At 50.3% G+C, this 27,745-nt stretch overlaps 2 protein-coding genes across 3 annotated transcripts in view; both read right to left on the bottom strand.

The window, feature by feature from the left end:
• The window catches only part of LOC309556128 (uncharacterized protein), a 419,953-nt gene that overhangs the window by 92,990 nt on the left and 299,218 nt on the right, over positions 1 to 27,745 (bottom strand). The window lies entirely within an intron of this gene.
• LOC309556124 (uncharacterized protein) overlaps positions 18,310 to 27,745 on the bottom strand; it is a 43,835-nt gene continuing 34,399 nt past the window's right edge. For both annotated transcript variants that reach the window (XM_082258471.1, XM_082258470.1), the window contains one exon: positions 18,310 to 20,373. In XM_082258471.1, coding sequence (XP_082114597.1) covers positions 18,335 to 20,373 — 2,039 coding nt within the window. In that variant the 3' untranslated portion in view covers positions 18,310 to 18,334. The remainder of the gene's footprint in view (positions 20,374 to 27,745) is intronic.

Here is a 27,745-nt window from a genome sequence, read left to right as displayed (position 1 = left end):
CTTCACAGGCATGGAGAACTTCCCCTTCAAAGCATAGGCCTGCTCAATGGTTTGTCTGATCCATTTGGCGATGGTAGAAGCCGACGCCGCCATGCCCTTCCGAGGTCCCTCTGGAAGGACAAACAGAGAATCCGTCTTGCGAAAGGATTCAGTCGACAACAGGTAAACCCTGATCGCCCGAACAACATCCAAGGAATGCAAAGCCACCTCCTTTGGATGTTTAGGCTTTGCGCAAAGCGACGGCAAGACTATGTCCTCATTGAGGTGAAATTCCGAGATCCTCTTCGGAAGGAAAGACGGGTTAGGACGCAAGACCACCTTATCCAAATGAACCACCAAATATGGAAATCTGCAGGACAAGGCAGCCAGCTCCGACACCCTACGAGCCGAGGTGATTGCCACCAAAAAGGCGACCTTCTTGGACAACATAGACAACGAGATCTCCCTGATCTTTTCAAAGGGAGCATGTTGCAACACGGACAGAACAAGATTCAAGTCCCATGGAGGCAAAGGCTCCCTCCTAGGAGGAACCAGATGCTGCACCCCTTGAACAAAGGTGCCAACTAAAGAATTAGACGCCACAGGGCGCTGAAAGAGAACGGCCAGAGCGGAAATCTGACCCTTAATCATGGCCAACGCTGGTCCACGCCCGTTTGAAGAAAAGCCAACACCCTGGATACCGAGTATGAACAAGGGGAATACCCCCTGGACTCACACCAGGCAAAATAGGCCTTCCAAGTACGGTAGTAAACCTTCCCCGAAGAGGACTTTCTAGCCTTAATCAAGGTGTGAATGACCTCAGGGAATAGATCCCTATCCTTCAGGATCTGGGTTTCAACAGCCAGGCCGTCAAAGCCAGCGACTGTAAAGCAGGATGAAATATCGGCCCTTGAGACAGGAGATCATCTCGAAGAGGCAGACTCCACGGAGCGTCGACCGCCAGATTCACGAGGTCTGCGTACCAAGACCGGCGAGGCCAGTCTGGTGCCACCAGAATCACCGTTTTCGGTTCCAAGGCCAACCTCCGAAGGAACCTGGACAGCAGCTGAATCGGTGGAAAGGCATACATCAGACGATACTGATGCCAGGGCGCCACCAACGCGTCTGAGGCGTCTGCCCGAGGATCGCGCGTTCTTGCCACGAACCTTTCCACCTTGTTGTTCAGACGAGACGCGAACAGGTCCACATCTGGGGACCCCCACTTCTCGCATAACATCCGAAAGACATCCGGGTGAAGGGACCATTCTCCCTGGTCCAGGGTCTGGCGGCTCAGATAATCTGCCTGCCAGTTTTCCACCCCCGGAATGTGAACAGCAGATATTAACGGAACGTGCGTCTCGGCCCAAGACAGAATGTCGGCTACTTCCCGAGCCGCTCGGGCACTCCTGGTGCCCCCTTGGTGGTTGATGTAGGCCACCGCCGTTGCATTGTCCGTCTGCACCCGAACCGGACGGCCCTGCAGCCTGTCCAACCAACGCCGAAGGCAGATTTATTGCTCGCATTTCCAGAATGTTGATCGGAAGGGAGGATTCCTCCTCCGACCAAGTTCCCTGGGCAGACAGAACGCCCAGAACACCACCCCAGCCCGACAGGCTGGCATCCGTGGTGATCACAGTCCACGAGCAAGGGCGAAAGGACTTGCCCCCCGACACCGCCAGGGAATGGAGCCACCACAGAAGGTCCCTTCTGGTGTGATGACTCAACAAAATCTGGAGATCCAGAGATTGCGGTCGTCCGTCCCACCTGGCCAGAATCTCCCTTTGGAGACCCCGCGTGTGAAACTGGGCAAAAGGTATCGCCTCGAAAGCCGAGACCATCAGTCCCAGACACCTCATGCACGTCCAAAGGGACGAGCACTGATTGTCCCTGAGGGACCCGACTTCTTCTTGAAGCTTCCGGAGCTTGTCTTCCGGCAGGAAGACCTTCGCCTGAACAGAGTCCAGGATCATTCCCAGGTAAGGGAGATGAACCGACGGACACAGCGTCGACTTGGGAAAATTTATCGTCCAACCGAACTCTTGCAGAGTCTGCATCGTGACGGACAGGTCGTTCACCAGGCCCTGACTGGTCGCAGACCGAACCAGAATGTCGTCCAGATACCCCAGGATCGAGATGCCCTGGGCTCTCAACAAAGCCAGAACCGGCGCAAGCACCTTGGTGAAAACCCGCGGAGCCGAGGCGAGACCAAAGGGCAACGCCACGAACTGGAAGTGATCCTCCGCAATGGCGAATCGAAGGTACTGCTGATGACCCTCGAAAATGGGAATGTGAAGGTACGCATCCTTCAAGTCGATGGAGGCCATGAATTTCCCCGTAACCAGGGCAGCCACCACCGAGCGCAGGGATTCCATGCGGAACTTGCGAACCCGCACAAAGCGGTTCAGAGCTTTCAAGTCCAGAATCGGACGTACCTTGCCCTCCTTTCTGGGCACAGTGAACAGATTCGAATAGAACCCCCGAAATCTGTCCCGATGAGGCACCGGAATCACCACTCCCTGAGCCCGCAGGTCCCGCACCGCCAGGTGCAGATCCTGCAAGCGTTCCGGAGTCAACTGAAGGTTTGAGGGAAAAAATCTGCCCGCCGGCCGAGAGAGAAACTCGATCTTGTATCCAGATCGAACGATTTCCTGAACCCACCTGTCCCGAACGCGGGCCAGCCAGGGTTGAAGAAAACCGAGCAAACGTCCCCCCACCCCAGAACTGGGTGAGGGCGCCCCTTCAGGCCGCATTGTTATGGGCAGCGGACCCGGACTGGCCTGACTTCTGCTTACCTGCCCACGGCTTCTTCTTGGAGCCTTGTCCTTTGAAGGGCTTACCTTTATAGTGCGACCGAAAGGCACGAAAGGACCCCTGAGAGGGCCTAAACGAAGCATTCTTCTTACCGCGAACAAACTTAGACTTGTGAGACTGGGGCAAAAGAGTACTCTTACCCCCAGAAACACCCTTGATCAGAGTATCCAAGGATTCGCCAAAAAGGCGAGAGCCCGCGTAAGGCAAATTAGCCAAAGTCTTGCGAGAAGATTGGTCAACAGACCAACATTTCAGCCAGATCAGGCGGCGGTTCAACACCGCCACACTCTGCAGACGCGCAGCCAAAGGGACCATATCCAGGTCCGCATCACACAAATACATGACACCCTGATGAATCTGATCCACCATAGCCAATGTTGACGGCGAAGCGGAGTCAGCCACCAGAGCGCGCCTGAGCACCTGCGTCCAATCGGCAATAGCCTGGGCTGCCATAATGGAAGCAAAAATGGGCTTCAGCATAGAGCCCGCAACCGTATAAGAATGACGGGCCAGAGACTCCAATCTCCTGTCCGTAGGGTCCCGGAACACCGGGGTATCCTCAGCAGGAATCACAGTGGATTTATTCAAAATTGCCACCGCGTGATCCACCTGAGGTGGCACACACCAACGCTCATCAGTAGCTGGTGTAAAAGGATAAAGCAGTTTGAACCTACTCGGCACAGCAAAAGGTTTCTTTATGTTGCGCCATTGCTCCTCAACAGCGCGCTGAAATTCCGTAGAGCAAGGAAAAACCTGCGACATTTTGCGTTTTCTCTGTGTCCCATAAGAGGACAGGAGGACATGGTTCATCCTCCAAACGCAGCGTTTGTTTAATAGAAGCAACCAACTCATCCATGATTGCAAGCTCTTCGGACGAGCCAGGGGGAGAATTATCAACCCCCTCCACCTCAGCCTCCCCTTCAGACCCCGCAAGGTCCAAAGAAGAACGAGACCCTGAGAAGGGCACTCCAGCCATAGCATCCCCATCGCCCTCTGAATCAGAGGAAATAGACACCCTGGGCCTTTTTGTGGATCGATCAGCCACCAGCATCTGCACCTGAGCAGCAAGGTTAGCCACAATAGCAGCCAGATCAGCCCCCTCAGGGGAAGCAGCAGCAGCCCCCTGGCCCCCCACCAAGGAGGGGAGAAACTTGCTTTCCTGAGAATCCATGCCCCAGTAATTTAGGAAAAAAAGAAGTACTGCCCCTTTAAGGCCGCGGCGATCGCTCACCGCACTCACAGAAACACACCGACCCATCGGGCTAGGAATACAAAGGCAAGGAATACAGGAATGGAAGGTAAAACCTGGAGAGGTCACACAGGCTGCTGCTTCATCGATCGCTGTCCCCAGAGCAAAAGGAAGTGATGCGAGACTGACCACCCCCATAAAGCCTATGTAAGGCTACACAAACATGGCCGCCGGTCGAGGCTATAGAGGCAGAGCACTGACATGCGGCCCGCGCGATCGCCGCCAAAATGGCGGCGTTTGGCGCCAAAATGGCGCTCTCACCACACAGGGTCGGTCACCACAAAAGTGTCACAAAAAAATGGCGGACCGCAGTGTGCCCACAACATGTCTCACAATCATGTCCTTCACAGCACACAGCATGTCACACAGCCTGTTACACAGAGCAGAGCAGGAGAGCCCCCCCCCCCCTTGCAGCCCACAGAGAGCAGCTATACTGACAGGGAGCTCAGCATCATGCACAGACATGCAGGGTCCCACAGTCCCAGACTGACACCCAAGACAGACAGGTCCCCACACAGAAAACATACTTACCAACCGGATGGCGTGGGGAGCCCGCACAAGCGATCAAACCGCTGCACTGGGACAGGGAGAGTCACAGCCAGGACGCAGTGGAATTGCGGTGCAAAACCGCATGGCGTCCAGTGAGGTAGCCACCTCACCGCAGCATCCCTGCAGCGGACAGGGATGGGTCGTTCATATTTGCCAGGGAAACCTGGCTGAACGCTCGATGGCAGGCTGGGAAGCCACTGGCCCTGAACCCCGGATAACCAGGGAGGCCAGCCCGAGACCCAGCACCGCACGATCATCTTCATCAGAAGACCTGACTAGAGCTGAAAACAAACAGCTAATTAAAGAAAGAGAAAAAACTCCAAATAAAATCAAAAAGAGAGAAGAAGCTGAGGCTGAAAAGCCCCAGCACAGGAAACGTCTAACCTACTCCTGAGCTAGACAAATGAAACTGAGGTTGGAATGCAGGAAGCAGGAGGGTATTGACTGAGGGGACCACCCCCTGGGGGTGGGGTATGCTAAAAGCTTTGATATTAACATATTCTGTTGTCTAGCCACTGTTGTGGAAATTTTGATTGTGGACATTTTCTTTAGTTTAAATAGTCATAATGTCTCCCAGTGTCAAGTTTTACTGATAATCGATATTTACAGTGATTATTGCTTTAACAGTCATTGAAAGACTTGTTAGTGATAAGATGGCAGCCATTTCTGCCATCTCTGCATATGGCTGTGCCTATTTATTTTCCACGACACCACTCCTACGGAGCAAAGGTCAATAACCCATTGGTGACGAATATGAAGGGGCGGCGACTGTCGGAGGACGTAAGAGAAATTGATTTTTGACTTACCGTAAAATCCATTTCTCTGATGTTCATTGATGGACACAGCTCCTGATTCTTCTTGACCATTGGGTTATACTGCCCCCTACAGGAATAGGACACTAGGAAGGAAAAAGTTTGACTATGCCTATGGTCAGTCCCAGGGGGTATACTCCCACTCCCAGCTATAGGCACTCAGTTTTGTTACAAGGAGTGTCAGAAGAAAGCCATCTCCACAGAGGGGTGGGTGCGGTGTCCATCAATGAACATCAGAGAAATGGATTTTACGGTAAGTCAAAAATCCTATTTATCGTTCATTGATGAACACAGCTTCTGATCTTCTTGAGACTGTGACTTGTCACTTTGGTTGGAGGGCTTGTGGAACCCAGATTGCTTTAGGGAGGTTGGGAGACTCCTTGTCCAGCTTTCCTGGCCCCTCTTATGTGTAAGTCACCCTGTGTCTATTAGGAGCACAGGGTGACCGAGAACCCCAGTCGGGTCTGCACTAATCAGACTCGCTATACAACCACACCGGACTCAGTCTCTCGTGTTACTCCGGTTATCCTGGGTTCTCTATGAGTGGTTTGTGTTGGGGGAGGGGCTCTTTCACTTGGGACAATAATATTTCTGAACAGTGTCCCTCAGGAAATATATGAAGATATATTGCAGATTGCTAGGATATTGCAAAAGTGTTTTCATAGACCCTTGCTAGTGAGGTGGGGGTTTGTTATTGTTGAATACCTGCATTCTATTGTTCCTGTCTGCCTTGAGTAAGCTTGTTATGGGATGTGTATGTTTGTGTGTATTGTTCTAAGGGGGAGGGGTTGTCAGAGTGTATATCTCTTTGTGCATGTGTTTGAATAAACAGTTTGATTCTGGTTTCACTCCAAAACTTGTACTGTTGAGTTCTTGGGGGAACTATAGCCAGATTCACAGATCTCGGGTTTCAGAGCTTAGGAAGCAGGTTCTTGGTGGAGATACCCAGTCAAGGTTTCTGGAGCCCAAAGCAGTGTTAAACATGAGGGGTGGGAACAGCAAAAAATTGCCAAGGCTAACCACAGCCAACCAGGTAACATAGAGCTCAACCAAAACAATTGGAGCACATCTGAAAAACAATACACCCTCAAAGAGGATCAGGTCTTCTAAACAGCAGCCAGCAAAACCTTGCGGCCAAAAGAAGCATCTGCAGATGCCAACACATCCACTTTATAAAAAAAAACTTAGTAAAAGTGTGTACTGACGACCAGATGTCTGCCTTGCAAACCTGCTTCACTGACGCTTGAAGACGGAAAGCTCAGGAGATACTAAGTGCCCTAGTAGAGTGCGCCTTGACAGGGAAAGGAGGAACAGGCCTGAATCACTGGAAAAAAGGGGTGCATAAACTGCGCTAACCAATCAAATGTATAAGCTGCTGACACAAACAACTGACAAAAAGGTTGATGCAACGGAAAATAAAATAAAAGTGCAGCGCTAATGGGTAAGGAACTGCAACAGTTCTCAATACAAACAAATAAAATGACATATGTGATCAGTAAATGTGAAAATCTGTAACTGAATACAATCAGAAAAAGTCCATATAGAGTTCACAATGGTAAGTGCAAGTGGAGTAATCCAAAACAGAGAGGTGAATCTTGATACTGATATCCCATCACCAACACCAAATAAAATTGCGCTCACCAGATGCTGTTGACCCTGAATACCATATAGCATGAGGGTCAAAAAGACTGTTAGGATGGTATAGGATTCCTGAAACGATCTGCAACCACGGATGTCTCCCAGGTGTATATCCAGCAGGTAGGTAGAAGTGATCACTCACAGAAATCCAGACCCATGTGGAAATAAACCAAAGGAAACATACATAGTGTAAAACCCAAATAAAAAAGTTTATTAAAAAAGGGGAATAACACAAATTTCCAATGGTAAAGGCAGAAACAAATGCAGGTCTGGCTAAACAGGCACGATCCTGATGCATTTCGTCCCACAGGACATTCTCAAAGGATTTGACCAGCCTGAATCACTGTCTGTCTGATCCATCTGGAAACGGTCGCAGAGGAACTGGACAACCCTTTGTGAGGTCCGTCCGTGAGTGCAAATAGCCTGACTTCCTAAGAGACTCTGCAGCTGCCAGGTACATCCTAAATTGCCGGACCACATCCAAGGCATGCAGGACAATTTCCTTCATATGTTTAGGCCTGTAACACAGGGAAGGCAACACAATGTGTTCATTCAAATGACACTCAGGGACCACCTTGGGAAGGAATGACGGACAGAGGTAAAGCACCACCTTATCCTTTGTGAAGCACCATAAGGTGAATGACAGGATAACACTGTCGGTTCTGACACCCTGTGCACAGAGGTGATAGCCACCAAAGAAGGCCACCTTCTGGGGCAACGTAAGCAGGGAAACCTCCCAAATATTTTTAAAGAGAAGCTTCAGTAGAGCTGAAAGCACCACATTAAGATTCCAGGGCAGCAACGGAACCCGTCCAGTGGGGCTATGTTGCAGCTGACCTAGTGCGGAGCTGCGGTCTACACGCCCTCACTGGTCGGACCCTAAGGATCAATATTATCCAGTTCGTCACCAAGTTCGGCACTAGATTGTGGTTCTCACAGGAACAAAATAATAAAAGGAGGAACAAAAATTCCATTCAAAATTAAATTGCCAGGACCAGAGATCCCAGCAAGGAACTAGGTCCTATAGAGCAGTGGTCCTCAACCCTGGCCCTCAGGGCCCACTAACAGGCCAGGTTTGCAAGATAACTGAAATACATCCCAGGTGATATAATTTGCTGCTCAGTGATTGCAGTACTCTAGTCTGCATCTGCCCAAAGTAATACTTAAAATCTGGCCTGTTAGTGGGCCCTGAGGACTGGAGTTGAGGACCACTGCTATAGAGAGTGGGTGTATACCCCCTGGCACCGCCCATAGGCATAGTCAAGCTTTTTCCTGCCTAGTGTTCTACTCCTGTAGGGGCAGTATAACCCAATGGTTAAGAAGAATCAGGAGCTGTGTCCGTTAATGAACAAAAGAGAAAGATTTGATCCCCTGCAGATTGTGTAAGTTTTCCCACTTACATAGAAAAAGCGCTGGTGGATGCACTGATTGTATCAGTGCGGTAAAACTGAAGAAAGGGCCACACTTGCAACGAGTCTCTTTACTCCTGGCAGTCTGAGGAAGCAGAGAATTCTTACCTCCAGTGAAACCTTTAATGATCTCCTTCATGGAAGCTCCGAACAAGCGTTCTCCTACAAAAGGGAGATCCGTCAATACCTTTTTGGAAGCCTGGTCCGCAGACCAGTATTTCAGCCATATCATGCGGCGAAGAGTCACCGCTGTCACGGACACCCTGCAGGCAAGGGGGGCCGCATCCAGAGAGGCATCACAGATGTACTGCAACCCCTGGACCAACTGGTCCGCCAGTTCAGGGGGATGCTGCCCCCCCCCTCCAAATCCTGGCCCAGGAGCTTAGCCCATTCCGTTAAGCTCTGGGAAACCAAGGTGAAAACCGGCTGCAGAATGGAACCGGCCATGGTGGAAAAATTATCGGACCAGAGATTCAGCTCTCTTGTCAAAAGGGTCTTTAAAGGATGAAGAGTCCTCCACAGGAAGAAGGGTGGCTTTATTCAGCCTGGAAAACCTGAGAGTACACCACGGGTGGTACTGTCAGTTTCTTTAGCAGGGACTCTTCAAATGGATACCTTCTAACAAAACGCTTAGGGACCCCGATATTGGTTTAGGGGGAACCCCACTGGCTTACACAATATCGTCGAAATAGGCAGTAAAGGGGGAAAACTTTGCCTTGGAGGTTCTGCAGCTACCGAACTGCACCGTCGCAGCCGACTCAGCAGTAGCTGCGTCCTCCAATTTTTTTTTAAATCAAAACAACTTTATTGCGTACTGAAACACAACAGGAGATATACAACAAGAAAAGGCTGCGAGATAGCCAATATAGAACAAACCAGTCCATAAATCTTGACAGTCAATGCCAGTTCACGAGAGTACATAGCAATTAGTAGAACAATGTACACAGATATGCGATAATTGAAACACAATGCATTAGGAATTACGATGTACAAGTAGTGGAAGAATTTAGCCATTTATCCCACACTTTATGGTATTTCCCCGGGCAACCTCTATTAACATAAATAAGTTTTTTATAGGGGAGAGTGCTATTGATCTCGCTAATCCACGCCGCCAAGGTAGGCACCGCCTGTTGGATCCAATTTCTGGCCAGCAATTTACGGGCCTGAAACAGGGTCTCCTGCAAGAACTGGGCCACGTGCTTGTTAATCTCAACATCTGGAAGGAGTCCCAGTAAACACAATCTAGGGTCGAGTGTCACAGGCGCGCCCATCTGATCATGGAGGAACTGGACCACTTGGGCCCAGAACCCGCGTACTCGCGGACATTGCCACAGCAGATGGTCGAATGTGCCAGTCGACAGCAGACACTTGGGGCAATGGGACGCCTGGGTGGGACGAAATTTAGCCATACGTACAGGGGTAAGGTATGTACGGTGAAGGATACATACATGAGTAAAGCGATCCGACATTTTAGGGGAAGCACACTTAGCGCCCATCAGTACATCCTCCCAATCCTCATCCAGTATCTCTCCCAACAAAGGTTCCCATTTGGGTTTCAACGCATACGCGATCTTGGTGGCCGCGGGCGTAAGCAACATCTCGTACAGAAGGGCAATCAGCTTACAGTGGTCCGCGCCCATGAGGACCCTAGTCAAGTCCAAGGGTTCCACCATCGGACAGTCCACCGGGAACTGGGCCCGCAGCGCGTGATCGAGCTGCATGTATCGGAAGTACATATGAGATGGGAGGGCAAACTCCTGCTTGAGTTGGCTGTATGACCTCACTGCTCCCCGGTGCAATACATGGGAGAGCAGGAAGACACCCCTAGAGATCCAGACACTGGGATCAGGTATCTGTAAAAGTTCTGGTAGAAGTTTATTAAACCACAGCGGCGTATCAGCGTGTAAGGCCTCGCAGCCCATCTTCTGCATCGCCAGGTCCCAGACACGTCTATAGTTATGCAAGAGACTCCCACGTGGGGAGGACCCGTGGGATCCCTTCACCCCCCGAAGGAGGTCACAGAATGGGTGGGGAACCGGGAAGCCAGAGTCCGCACAGACCAAGAGACGGCACCTCAGATTGTCCTGTTTGTCCAAGTGGTAGAAATGGGATAGCTGAGCCGCCAAATAGTACAGGGGAAGATCGGGGACCGCGAGACCGCCCAACGAGATCGGGAGACGGATCGTACGCGACGACAATTTGCGCCTCGCCGATCCCCAGATAAACGAGTTCCAGAGGGCTTCGAGGACCTTAAAGTAGCGGAGTGGTATATAGACCGGGCAATGCCACATAACATACAAAATTTTAGGGATTAGAATCATCTTGAGGAGACCTATCCGCCCCATCACCCCCAGCGGGAGCTTAGCCCACGCCTGGAGTTTAGCCTTGAACAGGGATATAACCGGTTCAATATTGAGGGAAACGTAGTCCGAAAGATCCCGAGATATATGTATACCCAGGTATTTAATCACGCTGACACGTCGAAGGGGCAATGAGGCCTGGGCAAAGGTAGGGGGAGAGGCATCCATGGGGAGAATCTGGGACTTGTCCCAATTGATACGTAGACCAGAGAACTTACCAAAGTGCTCGATGACCTGCAAAGCCGAAGCCAGGGAAGGACCAGCATCCGATAAATACAAAAGCATATCGTCAGCATACAGGCTAACCTTCTCCACCAGTGGACCAGCACGAAGCCCCTCAATACCCGGATGGGATCGAAGAGCCGCCGCCAATGGTTCCACCGCCAAGGCATAGAGTAGAGGGGAGATAGGGCACCCCTGACGTGTGCCTCTGGAGAGAGGAAACACGTCCGAGGTCCAGCCATTCGCCAGAACCCGTGCCCGAGGGGCATCGTAGAGGATAGTCAGCCACCTGATGAATCGCGGACCAAAGCCAAAGATACGCAGACAATGCCATAGATAATTCCATTCGACAGAATCAAAGGCCTTGGCCGCGTCAAGTGAGACCACCACCCGAGCTCCCAGCTGGGCATGCGAGGCCTGTAAATTCATAAATAGACGTCTAGTGTTATAGGCAGTGTTTTTTGTAGGCATAAAGCCCGTCTGATCAGGGTGTATCAACGTCAGGATAACCTTATTTAAACGAATGGCCAAAACTTTTGCAAGGATTTTCACATCAGTCTGTAATAGGGAAATGGGCCTATACGACTCAGGTTGGAGAGGGTCCTTCCCAGGCTTCGGGATCAAAACAACGAGGGCCTCACGCATAGAGTCAGGAAGGGCAGCGTCCTTAAAAATAGATCGATAGAGGGTCACCAACCTAGGAACAAGGGTAGACGAAAATTGTGCATAGAATTCCACAGGGAGCCCGTCCACGCCTGGAGCTTTGCAACGAGCGAAACTAGCTATAGCCGCCTGCACCTCCTCGGCGGAGATAGGGGCCTCAAGGGCCTCCACCTGAACCGCCGATAACTGAGGGAGGGACAGGTCAGCCAGCAGCCCATCCAGCTCGGGGGCCCCGTACGCCACCGTAGAGGAATAGGTGTCACGAAAAAACGACGCAAACATGCTGGCAACCTTGGCAGCGTCAGAAACCAGGGATCCATCCGGACCCGCTAGGGAAATGACCACCGGAGGGCGGGCATCCAGGTGCGCCAAGTGTGCCAAAAGCCTACCCGGGCGTTCTCCCTGTTCAAATATCCGCTGCTTGGCGAAAAATAATTTATGCCTAGCCCTCTCGTAACTAAGCTGTTCGGCCACCCGCGTCTGCAATTTAAGGCCCGCGAGCGCATCCGGAGTCGGTGCAAGAGCATACTGATCCTCCATAGAGGCCAAGTCCTCCAGCACCTGGGCGTATGAAGCTCTAGAGTGACGTTTAAAAGTGGAAATGGCATGGGAAAGTTTCAGCCTCACATGGGACTTGAACGCATCCCACACCGTCAGGACATCCGAGGTACCGTCATTAGTCGCGAAGAACGAGTCCCATTCAGCGTCTAGAGATTCAGTGTCTGGAATTAGGCCAAGCCAGAATGGATTAAGCCGCCAGTTACTGCGCGGTGGCCTGGACAAAACATCCAGGATCACCCAGTAAGGGGCGTGGTCAGACAGGATACGCGGGCAAAAGCCCGCTGCCTGTAGCTGAGGAGCAAGCTGTGGGGAAATAAAGATGTAATCAATGCGAGACATGGTGGCATGAGCCGCCGAGAAGCAGGAGTAAGCCCTCTTAGTAGGATACAGGTGGCGCCAGGTGTCAATCAGCGAGAACTGGGACATTACCCGACCGAAACGGGTCAGACCATTCGAAGGCCGGGCCGGGAGAGTTGAACTCACCCTATCCAGCTCGGGGTCAATGGTCATATTAAAATCACCCAGCCATATAACAGGCACAGAAGGGTGGCGTGCAATAAAGTCTAAACCGGCCCCAAGGACAGCCCCAGAAAATGGGGGAGGCACATAGTAGGCCAGCAACAGAATAGAAGAACCCGCCAGTGTAGCATGTAGAAGAACATAGCGACCCTGAGGGTCGGTCTCCACCGAACAAATAGCAAAAGGGAGGGACTTAGCAACTAATATTGAGACTCCACGGGAGTAGGAACTGTACGTGGCATGATATGTCCACCCCATCCAGGGCTTCCGTAGAGCGCGAACCAAGGAGCCAGTGGCATGGGTTTCAGTTAGAACAACAATATCTGCAGCTTGGGCCTTCAAAAAAGTAAAGAGGGCCGTACGTTTGATTTTGTCCCTAATGCCACGAACATTCCAAACTAGCAATTTCAACGGGGCCATGGAGGTAGGTAAAAAAATGGCACCAGGATATAAAGTGTCAGTGGAGACCGAGCCTGCAGAGAGGTACAGACTGAGATATGGCAAGAAAACATAGAAAAATGGCAGCATCGCAATATCATAAGGAACAGCACACAATAAACATTCTGTAAATAAGCAACCCTAACCCACCCAGCTCTACACCAACCCCAACTTGTGCGAGCATACATCCCCGAACAGGAAAACCCAACAGTACCCACATTGAAACAGAGGGAGCACCAGCTGCAGCGGAGACCCGAGAGGGGCCCGCACACACACAGCCAGGACACCAGACATAGTATAGCAATAAACACAATCAAATTTGCAATCTGGGCACAGCGTAACAAGGGGGCAAACATCCTCTGAAGAACAAAAGAGTTCCCGTAGTAGTGCCAGCAAACAGCCCCCACAAGACAGGACATCTGGGGGGCCGAGCCGGCGGAGCAAAGCAAAGGGAGAGCATACGGCAGTCTGTAAAAATATTTCCACGGTGCACATGGTGAATAAACGGTGTCCAGAACAGGGGGAGAAGGAAGAACAAGGGGGGGGGGGGGACAGGGTGTCACAAAAAGGAGGGCAAATCCGCAGCAGTTCCTCACGTCTTGAATAGGGATGGATGGAGCAGGGGATCAGGGTCAACAGTGACGGAGGGACAGTATAAAAAACAGGTGGCTCACAGGGCAAATATGGGCAGTAAGGTGGGCACAGCAGGAAAGGTGACTGCGGACAAAAGTGTACTCACGCACTAGGCAGGTCTCAGTCTGTCCAACCATGCCACAGCCTCCTCAGGATCCTCGAAAAAATGCACCCGGTCCTCGCCCACCACACGGAGCCTGGCAGGGAACAACATAGCATATTTCAGGTTTTGGGCGCGCAGCCTCCGCTTGATATCTGTAAACTTGCCTCTGCGACGCTGGACCTCTGCAGAAAAATCCGGGAATGCGAGCACCTGGCTGTTGAGGTGGGGAATGTTGCCCTTATCCCGGGCCAAACGTAAGATGGCATCCCGGTCCCGGTAGTTGAGGAATTTAGCTATGAACACCCTGGCGGGCGCTCCCGGAGGTGGCGACTTGGATGGCACCCGATGAGCCCGTTCAACCACGAAGGATTGAGAGAATGCGTCCCGGCCATAGGTGGTCACCAGGAGATCCTCAAGGAACGTGGCAGGGGAGGCCCCCTCAGCACCCTCAGGCAGGCCCACGAAGCGCAAGTTGTTTCGGCGCATCCGATTCTCAAGATCGTCCTGCTTAGAGAGCAACAGGGATATATGGCGTTCTGCCTGGTCAGAGGAGGCCTGCAGGGGGGGGACCGCATCCTCCACGCGGCCTAAGCGGTGCTCGGTTTCGGACACCCGGTCTCGCAGTTTCTGGAAATCCTGACGGAGGAGGGAAACATCAATTTTAACTTCCTCTATGCGAGCCGTCAGGGTCGCCTGGCAGGTAGATATGGCGTCAAGCACTTGTGCCAGATCAGCCGTGGATGCAGCCGGAGCGGTGGATGAGGCCGCGCCATTTTCCAGCGGGGCCTCCTTGTCCTTGTGCCGGAATTTGTCCAGCTTCGCAGCGGCCTCCGACTTCTGCCGGGGGGGAGACATACCACCGCGGGATCCGGGAACAGGTAGGGGTCAGGAAGAGATGAGTTCTGGACTCAGCGATGAATCAGGATCGAGAAGTCAGGATATTGCCGGAGGAGCTCTCGTGCAATGCGACCTACTCCATTGCTCTCCAGGCCACGCCCCCTGCGTCCTCCAATTTTAAAGTTTTACCGCACTGATATAATCAGTGTATCCAACAGCGCTTTTTAATGCGTGACTGTAGTGGAAGAGGAATCATCATCACTATCAGGACACTCAGGATGCTTGAACACAGACCCAGTAGGGTGACTCGGGTCCGCGGCGGCCAATCCTACCTCAGAATCTGAGGAAGTAGAGGATGCAGGTGAAGATGGAGGATGCTTTTTACTCTATTTTGAAGGACCGTATCTGCTTTGGACACCAGTGACTGCAGGACCGCCATCATAGCAGACAAAGCAGACTGGGACCCTGCAGCCTCTAAGAGGGGGTCAGGTGTTGACATGTGCTCCAGGGACTCCATGGGTTAACCTGGAACCACCAGAAAAATGTGTAAAATTGCTGTGAAAAGTACCAACACACCGCTGCACCAGCGGCACTACAAGTCCCAGCGTACCAAAACCGCTATAGCAGAGAGAACCGTTTAACCCCCACAGAGATTCACCACCTCCTACTCAGATGCAGAGTGTCAGGCTGCACGCTGTGCGGTGATCAGAGAGAAAGAGGAAGTTCAGTGAACTGCCACTAGAGGCCCACCGCCGATTCACCTCCCCATATACTTCAAAAACATGGCTGCCGTGTGATAGCAATGGGAAACTATAAGAAAATGGCTGCCGGACTACACAAGGCTGCCAATATATACAGCAGCCATTGACAAAAAAATGACGGCTACACACGGCTCTCGGACCCTCAGAGGACCACCAGTTACATATGGACAGTAAGGAAGGACCCTGCTAGGGACCCCCACCATGACCACACCCCCCCCAAAAAATGTGTTTGCGCAGCTGGCTGCGTGCCCCCCCAGCACCCCCTCAACACCCCCACACATAAAAACAGGCATGGCTACCCTGGGGGGGAAGCTAGGCAAGGGTGAATGGGGGATGGCCTGCAAAGGGAACCCGATAGATAGGGGGTGCGTAATATGGGAAGGAAGGGCACTCGGGGGTCCGACCAACTCAGGGAGGGGCCCACGTCCACCTTGAGAAACCACCAGAGGGGAGGAGGGACACTATTCACCACACCTTGGGACCAGGCGGGCACTGCTCCTGGCAGACCCCCGCACCATCTTGGAATGGGGGTGTTACGGGCCAGAGGTACGCTGCGACTCAGGTCGTGACCAGGGCTATGCATCCTTGCGAGAGGTTTACCTCGCCGGCCAGCCCCCGTCCAGTGGGGCTATGTTGCGGCCAACCCAGCGTGGAGTCACGCTCACAGGCAGGACAGAGAAGACCGTAAGGATCTAGAATATCCAGTCCGTCGCCCAGTCTGGCAGTTGATTGTAGTTCTCACAGGAACAGAAAATAATAAAAGAAAAAGATTCAGTTTAAAAAGGAAAAAATGCCAGGACCAGCGATCTCAGCTAGGTCCTTACTTCTGACAAGGCAGAATAAAACTGAAGTCCTTTAGCACCAAGTGGGAGTATACCCCCTGGGACTGCCCTATAGGCGTGGTCAAATCTTTTTCCGCCTAGTGTCCTACTCCCGTAGGGGGCAACATAAACCCATCAGTCAAGAAGATCTGGAGCGGTGTCCATCAATCAACGAAAGAGAAAATAATTTGATCCCCAAGCAAAACATGACTTAGTAGTTGGTGGAGAAACCCTTGTTGGAAGCACAGAGGTCAGACGTTTATTGTAGTTGGTGACCAGGTTTCCACACATCTCAGGAGGGATTTTGGTCCGCTCTTCTTTACAGATCTTCTCTAAACCTTTAGGGTTTCTTGGCTGTCGCCTGGCAAGTCGAAGTTTCAGCTCCTCCATAAATTTTTATAGGATTAAGGGCTGGAGACTGGCTGGGCCATTCCATGACCTTAATGTGCTTCTTCTTGAGCCACTCCTTTGTTGCCTTGGCAGTATGTTTTGGGTCATTGTCATCCTGGAAGATCCATCCATGACCCATATTCAGTGTCCTGGCTGAGGGAAGAAGGTTCTCATCCAAGATTTTACAATACATGGCCCTGTCCATTGGCCCCTCAATGCAGCAAAGTCGACCTTTAACAGAGAAACAGCCCCGAAGCATCATGTTTCCACCACTGTGCTTGACTGTAGGGACAGTGACTATAGGGATGGTGTTCTTAGGTTCATAGTCAGCATTTTTCTTCCTCCAGACACGGCGAGTCGAGTTTATGCCAAAAAGCTCAATTTTGGTCTCATCTGACCACAACACCTTCTAACAATCCTTCTCTGAATCATTTAGATGTTCATTGGCATGACTGTACATGTTCTTTCTTGAGGAGGGGGACTCGCCATGTTTGGAGGAAGAAAAAAAGCTGACTATGACCCTAAGAACGCCATCCCTACAGTCAAGCACGGAGGTGGAAAATGATGCTTTGGGGCTGTTTCTCTGATAAAAGGTACAGGTGGACTTTTCCGCATTGAGGGGCCAAGGGCCGGGGCCATGTATTGTAAAATCTTGGATGAGAACCTTCTTCCCTCAACCAGAACACTGAAGATGGATGGGTCTTCCAGCATGACAATGACCCTAAACATACCACAAAGGAATGGCTCAAGAAGAAGCACATTAAGGTCATGGAGTGGCATAGCCAGTCTCCAGACCTTGATCCTATAGAAACGTTTTGGAGGGAGCTAAAACTTCGAGTTGCCAAGCGACAGCCAAGAATCCTTAAAGATTTAGAATTCTGGATTTTTGGTTGATATTCTGTCTCTATCATACAAAATACACCTATGATAAAAATTATACACCTGCCATTTCTTTGTAAGTGGGCAAACTTACACAATCTGCAGGGATCAAATCATTATTTTCCCCACTGTATAATCCCAGGAGTCTGTAATCACCGTATATCCTATAGTTTGGGGACTCTATAACTTTCCTACAGAGTAAATGTCATCCATAGAAGGGAAGGAAGCGGGAGTGGAGTGTCTGGTATTGAAGGGGGTAAAAAAAGATCTGACACAATGAGCGTTTCACTCACACAGTCTTTACTCCTCATTCTATACAATATTATGACTCCTCCCATTTTTATGTACAATTACTTTACACAAATACAGAGTTCCTGATTGGTGGTGACAGTAAATAGCAGAGTGTAGCGGCTCTGCAGGTCCCACCGCCGTCCTATCGGAGTCCAGCCATGAACACTCAGAGGTAACGGCACACAATATATTCACATTCATAACCATGGAAGACAACATCCGGAGTAGGGAGTGTGATCCCTGCCGTCTGTCCTGTGCAGAGACTCCTCAGAGACAAACATCTGATTGGACCATTTTACGTGTAGGGGGTCCCACAAGAACAGCTTCACAATGGAAAGACGAGCACCGCGTCATTCCGATGACTAGCAGCACCGATGTGCGTTCCCGGCACAGCCACAGTCTCCTATAATCACACTTTCTTCTGTGACCGGGGCTGCGAGGATAGCGGAGAGGGCAACGTGGAAGCCATCTTAGCCTTCTCCAAAGCATTGGTCTTTTTGATGTGGGATTTCTGGTGCTTGACGAGGGTGGAGCTGCGGTTGAACTGTTTTCCGCACTCTGGACAGGAGTAGGGTCTCTCCCCACTGTGGATGCGGCGGTGTATGGAGAGGTGGGAGTGCTGGATGAAGCTTTTGCCGCACTCCTGGCAGTTGTAGGGCTTCTCTTTGGTGTGCGTTCTGGAGTGCGTAACCAGGTAGGTGCTGCGGCTGAAGCTCTTGCCACACTGGGCGCAGGTGTATGGCTTCTCCCCGGTGTGGGACCTCATGTGGTTGTTATAGTCTGAGGCCTGGATGAAGCTTTTGCCGCACTGGAAGCAGGAGAAGGGCTTTTCTCCGGTGTGAATCCTCTGGTGGCGGAGAAATGCGGATTTACAGGGACAACTCTTTCCACAGTAGCTGCAGATAAAGAGCGACCGCCTGGGTGTCCTTTGGTGAGCCCCATCACTGGAGGTCTTTTCCAAAGAGCTAAAGACACTGCTGAAGTCCGTATCGAGGTATGAGCTGTCCGGGGGGTCTGTCACTTCGCATTTGGTGACGGTTGGGGTTGAAGAGGTGGAGTCCTCAGGCTCTGGAGCATCTACTGGACCTTTGCTGGGATTACTGGTGACCGGCGCAAAGCTCAGGAGTTGGGGGACACAGTTTCTGTGGTCCTGATTGGTTCCACTCTGCGGTGTGAGGTGACAGGCTTTCCCGACTGTTTTATGGCTCTCCGCCTCCTTTACAGAAGTCTCTGCGTCACCATTACACGCGGCATTGTCAACCTCCTCCTGCGTTTTCTTCTTCCACAGAACCTTCCCCGGATGTGGGAGAGGTCCAGAGGGGTCATCATGGGCCAGATATTTCTCCAGTGTGATCCGAATGGGTTTTACGGTCTCTTCCCTGTACTGGGGGCAGCAATCTACCGCCTGCGGATAGCACTCCACGCCATCCTCGGCTTCAGCTTTGACGAGGGTGACCTCTGGGGACCTCATGGGCGTGTCTGGTGGCTCCTCCCGCTCTGAGCTGGCTCCCCACGTGGGCGGGGTGTTCTGGGTGAAGTTGCAGGCCACCTCCTCCCCATTCTTCTTCTGACATATGTGCAGAGTCTTCCTGCGATGAGACTTCTTGTGCTTCACCAAGGTGGAGCTGCGGCTGAAGCTGTTGCCGCACTCAATACAGATGTACGGTTTCTCACCGCTGTGGATCCTCAGGTGTAGCGAGAGGTGGGAGTGCTGGACGAAGCTTTTCCCGCACACGTTACAGGTGTACGGTTTCTCTTTGGTGTGCGTCCTTGAGTGCGTCACCAGGTAGGTGCTGCGGCTGAAACTTTTGCCGCACTCCGCACAGGTGTATGGCTTCTCGCCAGTGTGGGACCGCACGTGGTTGTTGTAGTCTGAGATCTGAATAAAGCTCTTCCCGCAGTCGGTGCATGCATACGGTTTATCCCCGGTGTGAATCCTCTGGTGACGGGCGTATGCCGACTGGCAGGGGCACGTCTTCCCGCACTCAGAGCAGATGTAGATCTTGGGGTTGGACTTCCTCTTGAAGTTGGATTCCGTGTTGGCAAAGGGGTATTGACTGCCGGTAAAACCACTTGGAAGGACCAGCGGATGACTGGCGCTCTCCTTTATACTGGCTGGAGTGCACGACTCACTGCCTGCGGTCTCGGTCTCCTTGCCGGACCCGGTCTTCTCCAGATCAGCCCTGGCGCAGTTATTGGAGGTTTCTGTGGCGAGGTTTCGGAGATGGGCGATGATACTGGTGATATCGCTGGGGCTACGCTCCCCTGGAATGGCTTTCTCCACAGAGCTGGTGGAAGGTGGTCCCTGGAGGTTATTAGAGGTGCATACGCCCCAGGAAGTGTCACGAGGAAAGCATGAGGAGAGGTCAGAGTTCATGAGCGGGATTCCAGGCGATATCAACTGAGACGGTGCCATGCCCTGCTGACCAGATCGCATGGTGCTGCCACCTAAAAGACAAAAAAAAACCATCAGATCATTGCAATCTCCTACTGCAGTCCTACAACACGAGAATGGTCAAAGAAGATGGAAATGGGTGGTTAGATTTTAGTTTGAACATTCACAAGAGGAATTTGGGGTTACCTCTGAATTCCATATCTGGGAGTACAGTGCAGGACACAGGCGGAGTATTCATAGACCCCAGAATATAGGCCGATACCTTCAGGTGGTTGGACACTGAACCCTATAACCCCACTCCGAGTCCTCAGTTACAAAGAACCAATGTAGAGTAATCAGAGAATAGAAGGGAGGGTGGCCTGCACTCAGATATGGAATTTACAGGTGAGTCAAAATTCCTCTCATCTTATTCATACAGTACAGGACAGGGGCTAAGTATTCAGAGACCATAGAGTGTCCCCAAGCAATGAATAGAAAGGGTTGGCAACATGGAGGCACACAAAACAACTATCAGGCCCAACAACAACGGTCATCAAGCCCAACATCAAGGGTCATCAGGCTCAACAACAAAGGTCATCGGGCTCAACAACAAAGGTCATCGGGCTCAACAACAAAGGTCATCGGCTCAACATCAACGGTCAACAGGCCAAACATCAAGGGTCAACAGGCCAAACATCAAGGGTCAACAGGCCCAACAACAAGGGTCATCGGGCTCAACAACAAGGGTCATCGGGCTCAACAACAAGGGTCAACAGGAGATATGGAATTTACAGGCAAGTCAAAATTCTGGCTGAGTATTCATAGACCCCGGGATTTAGGCCCAGCCCCATATCTTCACGTGATTGGACACTGGTAAGAGGACACGAACCCTATAACTTCACCCGAGTCCTCAGTTACAAAGCACAAATGGAGAGTAATCAAGGAATAGAAGGGAGGGTGGCCTGCACTCAGATATAGAATTTACAGGCAAGTCAAAATTCCTCAATCTTATTCATACAGTACAGGACAGGGGCTGAGTATTCAGAGACCTTAGAGTGTCCCCAAGCAATGAATAGAAACGGTTGGCAACATGGAGGCACACAGAACTGAACTATCAGACCCAACAACAAGGGTCAACAGACCCAACTTCAGAGCCGCTACGAGAACCTTACAGCCAAAAACTGCAGTAGTAGAAGATTGGATGTCAACCTGGTAGAACGTCAACCATTTGAAGACCCGCCCCTTTTTCGGGCACTTTTTGTTTACAAAAAAAAAAAAAAAATCAGTATTTTCTGCTAGAAATTACTCCCAACCCCCAAACATTATAGATATATTTTTAGCGGAGACCCCAGAGAATAAATTGGTGGGTGTTGCAATTTTTTATGTTCGCAGCAGTTTTCTGAACACACATTTTTGGGAAAAAATACACCTGGTTTCACACTGGTGCGTGCGGAAAAAAAAAAAAATCGCACCGCAATGTCTGTGTTCTGCGATTTGAACCATACATTTTGTATGGTTTTAATCGCATCTGTACCAAAATGGTGCAGGACCCTTTTTTTCCCCCGTGCCGGAATCGCATCTCATTCTGGTGTTCGCACTGTGTTTTGCAATCTGTTTCGGGGTGTGATTAATCTATCACTGACCCCTGCAGCAGATGGCATGGACGCCGTGCGATTGCTATGTAGTGCGATGCGGGGAAAAGTAGGGAATCTTGTGCATTTTCCCGCATTAGTGTGAACCAGGGCTAATGAATTTATTACACAACATAATACCCAATTTTCATAAAAGGTGATAGATAAATAGATACCTAACATGTCACGCTTTAAGACTCGGCACCCGCGGAATGGCGCCAAACTTCTCTACTTCACAGGCGAGGCTTTAAAAGCCCTTTTTAGGTTTCCAGTTCAACCAGTTCCGGACCGCCCACCGTGAACATCCTCCATACTTTGACGTTAAATGCCGGGGTTATGGCTGCAGCTATCTACCATCGCCCCGGAATTTTTTTTTTTTAACACAGTTGGCGATCCTGAATCTGATAAAAATGATCCCAGCGGTGGATTCACCATGGGACGACTTTTCTGGGCAGCGGGAGAGGTGCCCCCCCTCCCCCTCGCCGTTTTTCCTGCTTACCAGAGCCATCAGTAGCGGTGAAAACAATCACTTCCTACCCATCAATGCACAGAATTGGGAGTGAGGGCAAGATGGTCCCCACTCATCTCTATGCCCCTGGAGGATCGGAGCGACATCTGACGTCACTTTCACCCAATGGCCTTAAAGGGCCTCCTTTTTTTTGTATAGCAAAAGTAAGAAGACTTTTTTTTTTTTTCTTTTAAGTGTAAATGTGAGATCTGAGATTCTTAGGGTTAGAGTTAGGGCTAGGGTTAGAGTTAGGGCTAGGGTTAGAGCTAGGGCTAGGGTTAGAGCTAGGGCTAGGGTTAGAGCTAGGGCTAGGGCTAGGGTTAGAGTTAGGGCTAGGGTTAGAGTTAGGGCTAGGGTTAGAGTTAGGGCTAGGGTTAGAGTTAGGGCTAGGGTTAGAGTTAGGGCTAGAGTTAGGGTTAGAATTAGGGCTAGGGTTAGAATTAGGGCTAGGGCTAGGACTAGAGTTAGGGCTAGGGTTAGAGTTAGGGCTAGGGTTAGAGCTAGGGCTAGAGTTAGGGCGAGGGGTAGGGTTAGAGCTAGGGCTAAGGCTAGGGTTAGAGTTAGGGCTAGGGTTAAGGCTAGGGTTAGAGTTAGGGCTAGGGTTAGAGTTAGGGCTAGGGTTAGAGTTAGGGCTAGGGTTAGAGTTAGGGCTAGGGTAAGAGCTAGGGTTAGAGTTAGAGCTAGGGTTAGAGTTAGAGCTAGGGTTAGGGCTAGGATTAGGGCTAGGGTTAGAGTTAGGGCTAAGGTTAGAGCTAGGGCTAGGGTTAGAGTTAGGGCTAGGATTAGGGCTAGGGTTAGAGTTAGGGCTAAGGTTAGAGCTAGGGCTAGGGTTAGAGCTAGGGCTAGGGTTAGAGCTAAGGTTAGAGCTAGAGTTGGGGCTAGGGTTAGAGTTAAAGTTAGGACTTTTTCCGGTACAGACACTGATGAGGGTTGGATTTAGGACTAGAGTTAGGGACTTTCCCTAAAGGTCAGAAGGTGTGGTCTCAAAAGTCAAAGGTCAGGAGGTGTGGCTGACCTCCATCTTAGGCTTGGACACAGATCTTACATTATAGAGGACCCATCCTGGTTATTCCTATTACAGGGGATGTTTACATTCCTTGTAATAGGAATAAAAGTGATCAAAAAAATGTTTTTGAAGAAAGGGAGAGTGTAGAATCTTGCCAGATGTAGAAGGGAGAAGATGTCTCTATGAGAGCTCTGGTTTCCCCGCCACATAATCCTGATACATCCTCTCTTCTTATTCATTATCCTACCATGTGGGCTGCTGATATAAGGTAGGGGATCCCCCCTGATCTCCCTATGCCATCCAAAGGGCAACAAACAGCCGCCCCCTAAGCCTCAGGGCTCCACAGCAGGGACACGTGCAGCGGCCATCTTGCCCCTCTCCCCTGAGGCTGAGCAGACAGAGGCAGTGAATCTGTGGAGGCTGTTTCTGGACATGGCATCTGACATGACAGAGTCCTCACTGCCTGCGGCTGCGGGACCCCCAGAGAGTGATTCCTCCACTGCAGCCATCCTGGATGTTATAGAGGCTGGTAAAACCACTCTGATGGGCAGTAGGACACGCTGGCCATTGAGTGCAGCCTCATCAGGCAGGACATGGACATTTTCCGAGGACGGGTATCGGCAGCAGAGGCTCGTATATCAGATATTGAGGATGCTGCTGGCACCTCTAGACACAAAATCTCTGAGCTACAAAATACAGTGACGCTTTTATTGGTGAGATCGGAAGATGCTGAGAACCATCTGTGCAGGAATAACGTGAGGGTGGTGGGCCTCCCGGAGGGTGCTGGGGGAGCCAATCCTGCTGGTTTTGCAAGGACATTCTCAAGTTGACCCCAGTATCCTCTGCTTACATAGTGGAACGTGCCCACAGGGTGCCCACAGGTGCTAGGCCACAAGGAGCACCACCCAGACCATCCCTAGTGCGTTTCTGTGATGGTACTCACCCTCACTGGGAGTGAAAGACAGATACTTAATGGTTTGGATTGCTTCAAATTATGTCTGTATTTACACTTATGCTAATGTGTATTGTACTTCAATGTCAGACAGACTCTCCCTATTGTTTGTGTAATGAGGTAGGATGTGTATTCTGCCAGATGGCTTGATAATTAGTTCAGGTTAATTCTATTTCTGTATACAATTTCATCTGCATATGATAATGTAATAGTGTAAATAACAATATAACAAGGCAAGTGGGGAACATAAGAACCCTAAACTTCAGAAGGGCAAACTTTCCAAAATTGTACTCATTGATGGAAAGGGTTAACTGGGACCAAACCCTGGGATCACTGACCACAGAGATCCACAGCAAAAAAACTAGGGCAGAGCATATTGCACACATAATTAACGATGATGGAGTCTACAAGACTCTGGTCTGGCCACATCTGGAGTATTCCGTTCAGTTCTGGGCACCGGTCCTCAGGAAGGATGTGCTGGAATTGGAGAAAGTCCAGAGAAGGGCAACAAAAATAATTAGGGGAATGGAGGACATCAGCTATGAGGAAAGACTACAAGCACTGAACTTATTCTCTCTGGAGAAGAGATGATTGAGGGGGGATATGATATCAATGTACAAATACTGTACTGGCGACCCTAGCATAAGGAACAAACTATTCAGAGAAAGGGAATACAATAAGACACGTGGCCACTCACTAAAACTAGAGGAAAGGCGGTTTAACCTTAAAATGCGTAAGGGGTTCTTCACTGTAAGGGCGGTAAGGATGTGGAATTCTCTTCCACAAGCAGTCGTATCAGCAGGGAGCATTGATAGTTTCAAAAAACTATTAGATGGACACCTTAAAGACCACAACATACAGGGGTATACAATGTACGGTTAAAAGCAAACACACACACACATCATAGGTTGAACTGGATGGACTGATGTCTTTTTTCAACCTCACTAACTATGTAACTATATGTAATGATGGGAGGATGGTTACAGAGGACACTGAAAAAGCAACCGTGCTGAATGCTTTTTTCTCATCAGTCTTTACACAGGAAAAGAAGGGGTACACTGACCATGACTGTATGGGGTACACTGACCATGACTGTATGGGGTACACTGACCATGACTGTATGGGGTACACTGACCATGACTGTATGGTTAGTAGTAATACACAGGACTTGCCACTATGGCTAACAGAGGGTGAAATCAGGAAAAGGTTGGATAAACTTAACACAAACAAATCACCAGGCCCAGATGGCGTACATCTGAGAGTACTCAAGGAACTCAGTAAGGTTATATCCAGACCACTGTTCCTGATCTTTGCTGACAGTATACTGACAGGAAATGTACCAGGGGATTGGAGGAAAGCTAACGTGATTTCGATATTCAAAAAGAACAGAGGCATATCCCGGGAAATTATAGGCCTGTCAGTTTGACATCAATAGTATGTAAACTTCTGGAGGGGATGATAAGGGACTATATCGTAGAGTTTGCTAAAGACAACAACATCATCAGCAGTAATCAGCACGGGTTTACAAATGGGCGTTCTTGTCAAACCAATCTCTTAACATTCTACGAGGAGGTGAGCTGTGAGCTAGATAGGGGCAGATCAGTGGATGTGGTGTACCTAGATAGGGGCAGACCAGTGAATGTGGTGTACCTGAATAGGGGCAGACCAGTGGATGTGGTGTACTTGGATAGGGGGAGACCAGTGGATGTGGTGTACCTAGATTTCGCAAAGGCATTTGATACAGTTCCCCACAAGCGCTTAATTTATAAAATAAGGTCTGCAGGCATCGACAGCAGGGTTTGCTCTTGGATACGGAACTGGCTAAAAGGGCGTGTCCAAAGGGTGGTAATAAATAGCGCATACTCAGACTGGTCTGAGGTAGTAAGCGGGGTCCCCCAAGGCTCAGTCCTGGACCAACCTTGTTCAATTTATTCATAAACAGCATTGAGGTCGGGATCAGGAGTTCGATATCAGTTTTTGCAGATGACACAAAATTGGGCAGGGCAATAACTGCACAGCATGAAGCAGATATCTTACAGAATGACCTGGACAAAATAACGGAGTGGGCAACGACATGGCAAATGAGGTTTAATGTGGAGAAGTGTAAGGTTTTGCACTTGGGGACTAAAAACATAAAAGCACAATACACGTTAGGAGGGGAACCCTTGGGAAAATCAAAAATGGAGAAAGATCTGGGAGTCTTGGTTGATGATAGATTAGGCAATAGCATGCAATGTCAAGCGGCAGCTGCCAAAGCCAGCAGAATATTAGCATGCATAAAGAAAGGGATGTATTCCAGAGATAAGACTATAATCCTTCCACTTTATAAAACTCTGGTCCAACCGCATCTAGAGTATTCTGTCCAGTTCTGGTCGCCAGTCCTCAGGAGGGATGTGTTGGAGCTGGAGAGAGTCCAGAGAAGGGCAACTAAACTGATTAGGGGATTGGAGGACCTTAATTATGAAGAGCGTCTGCAATCGCTTGATTTATTCTCCCTGGAGAAGAGACGCCTGAGGGGGGACATGATAGCAATTTACAAATATCTCAATGGGGATCTCAGCTTAGAAAAAAAGCTGTTCATTCGAAGGGATTGCATGAGGACTCGAGGGCATACAATGCGATTAGAGGAGAAGCGTTTTAACCTCAGGCAACGTGGGGGGTTCTTTACTGTGAGGGCTACAATATTGTGGAATTCTCTACCACAAGAGGTGGTTTCTGCGGGAAGTATGGTGGCTTTCAAAAGACTCTTAGACTTACATCTCAAGGATCAGAACATTCAGGGCTATGTGAGATGATTACAGCTACACACACCTACACAGGTTGAACTGGATGGACTATTGTCTTTATTCAACCTCATCTACTATGTAATCAGGCAACCCCTGACCTGTGTGTGGTAATCTGATCAGGAGGGGGAGGTCCATGCTGTATATAAACTGTGTGACTGTTCAATAAAGAGAAGATTCCAGTACAAGCTAAGTTGTCGTCTAGCTTTGTATGGGGGCGGCTAGGATTTGATATCTATGTTCATGACTGCGAGGAAGCCGTATACTGACGGAAGCCCACAAGTACAGTGTGGGTCAGTGGTTCCATTACATTGTTGGCAAACGGTGGGATGCTTCCTGCAGTCTGGGACATCCAAACCTCCACTGGGATCCAAGGTCCGGATAGCAGAAGGGGAGAGGTACAGATATCAGCCGCCAAGGCGAGGAATTCGGAAGGAGGTTGCGAGAGATGCGGATACAGCACAGGGGACCAGTGTCGGAGAAGGTCCTGCTAGGATGGTGTGATTCAATCCGCTGGGAACTCTGGAAGGAAGTGCTAGCCCGTGAGCAGCGACACCAGGGAAAAA

The sequence above is a fragment of the Pelophylax lessonae genome, assembly GCF_965119305.1.
Source record: "Pelophylax lessonae genome assembly, chromosome: 5".
Taxonomy (NCBI): domain Eukaryota; kingdom Metazoa; phylum Chordata; class Amphibia; order Anura; family Ranidae; genus Pelophylax; species Pelophylax lessonae.
The sequence above is the reverse complement of the archived record's forward strand: the minus strand, read 5'-3'. Positions and strand labels throughout refer to the sequence as shown.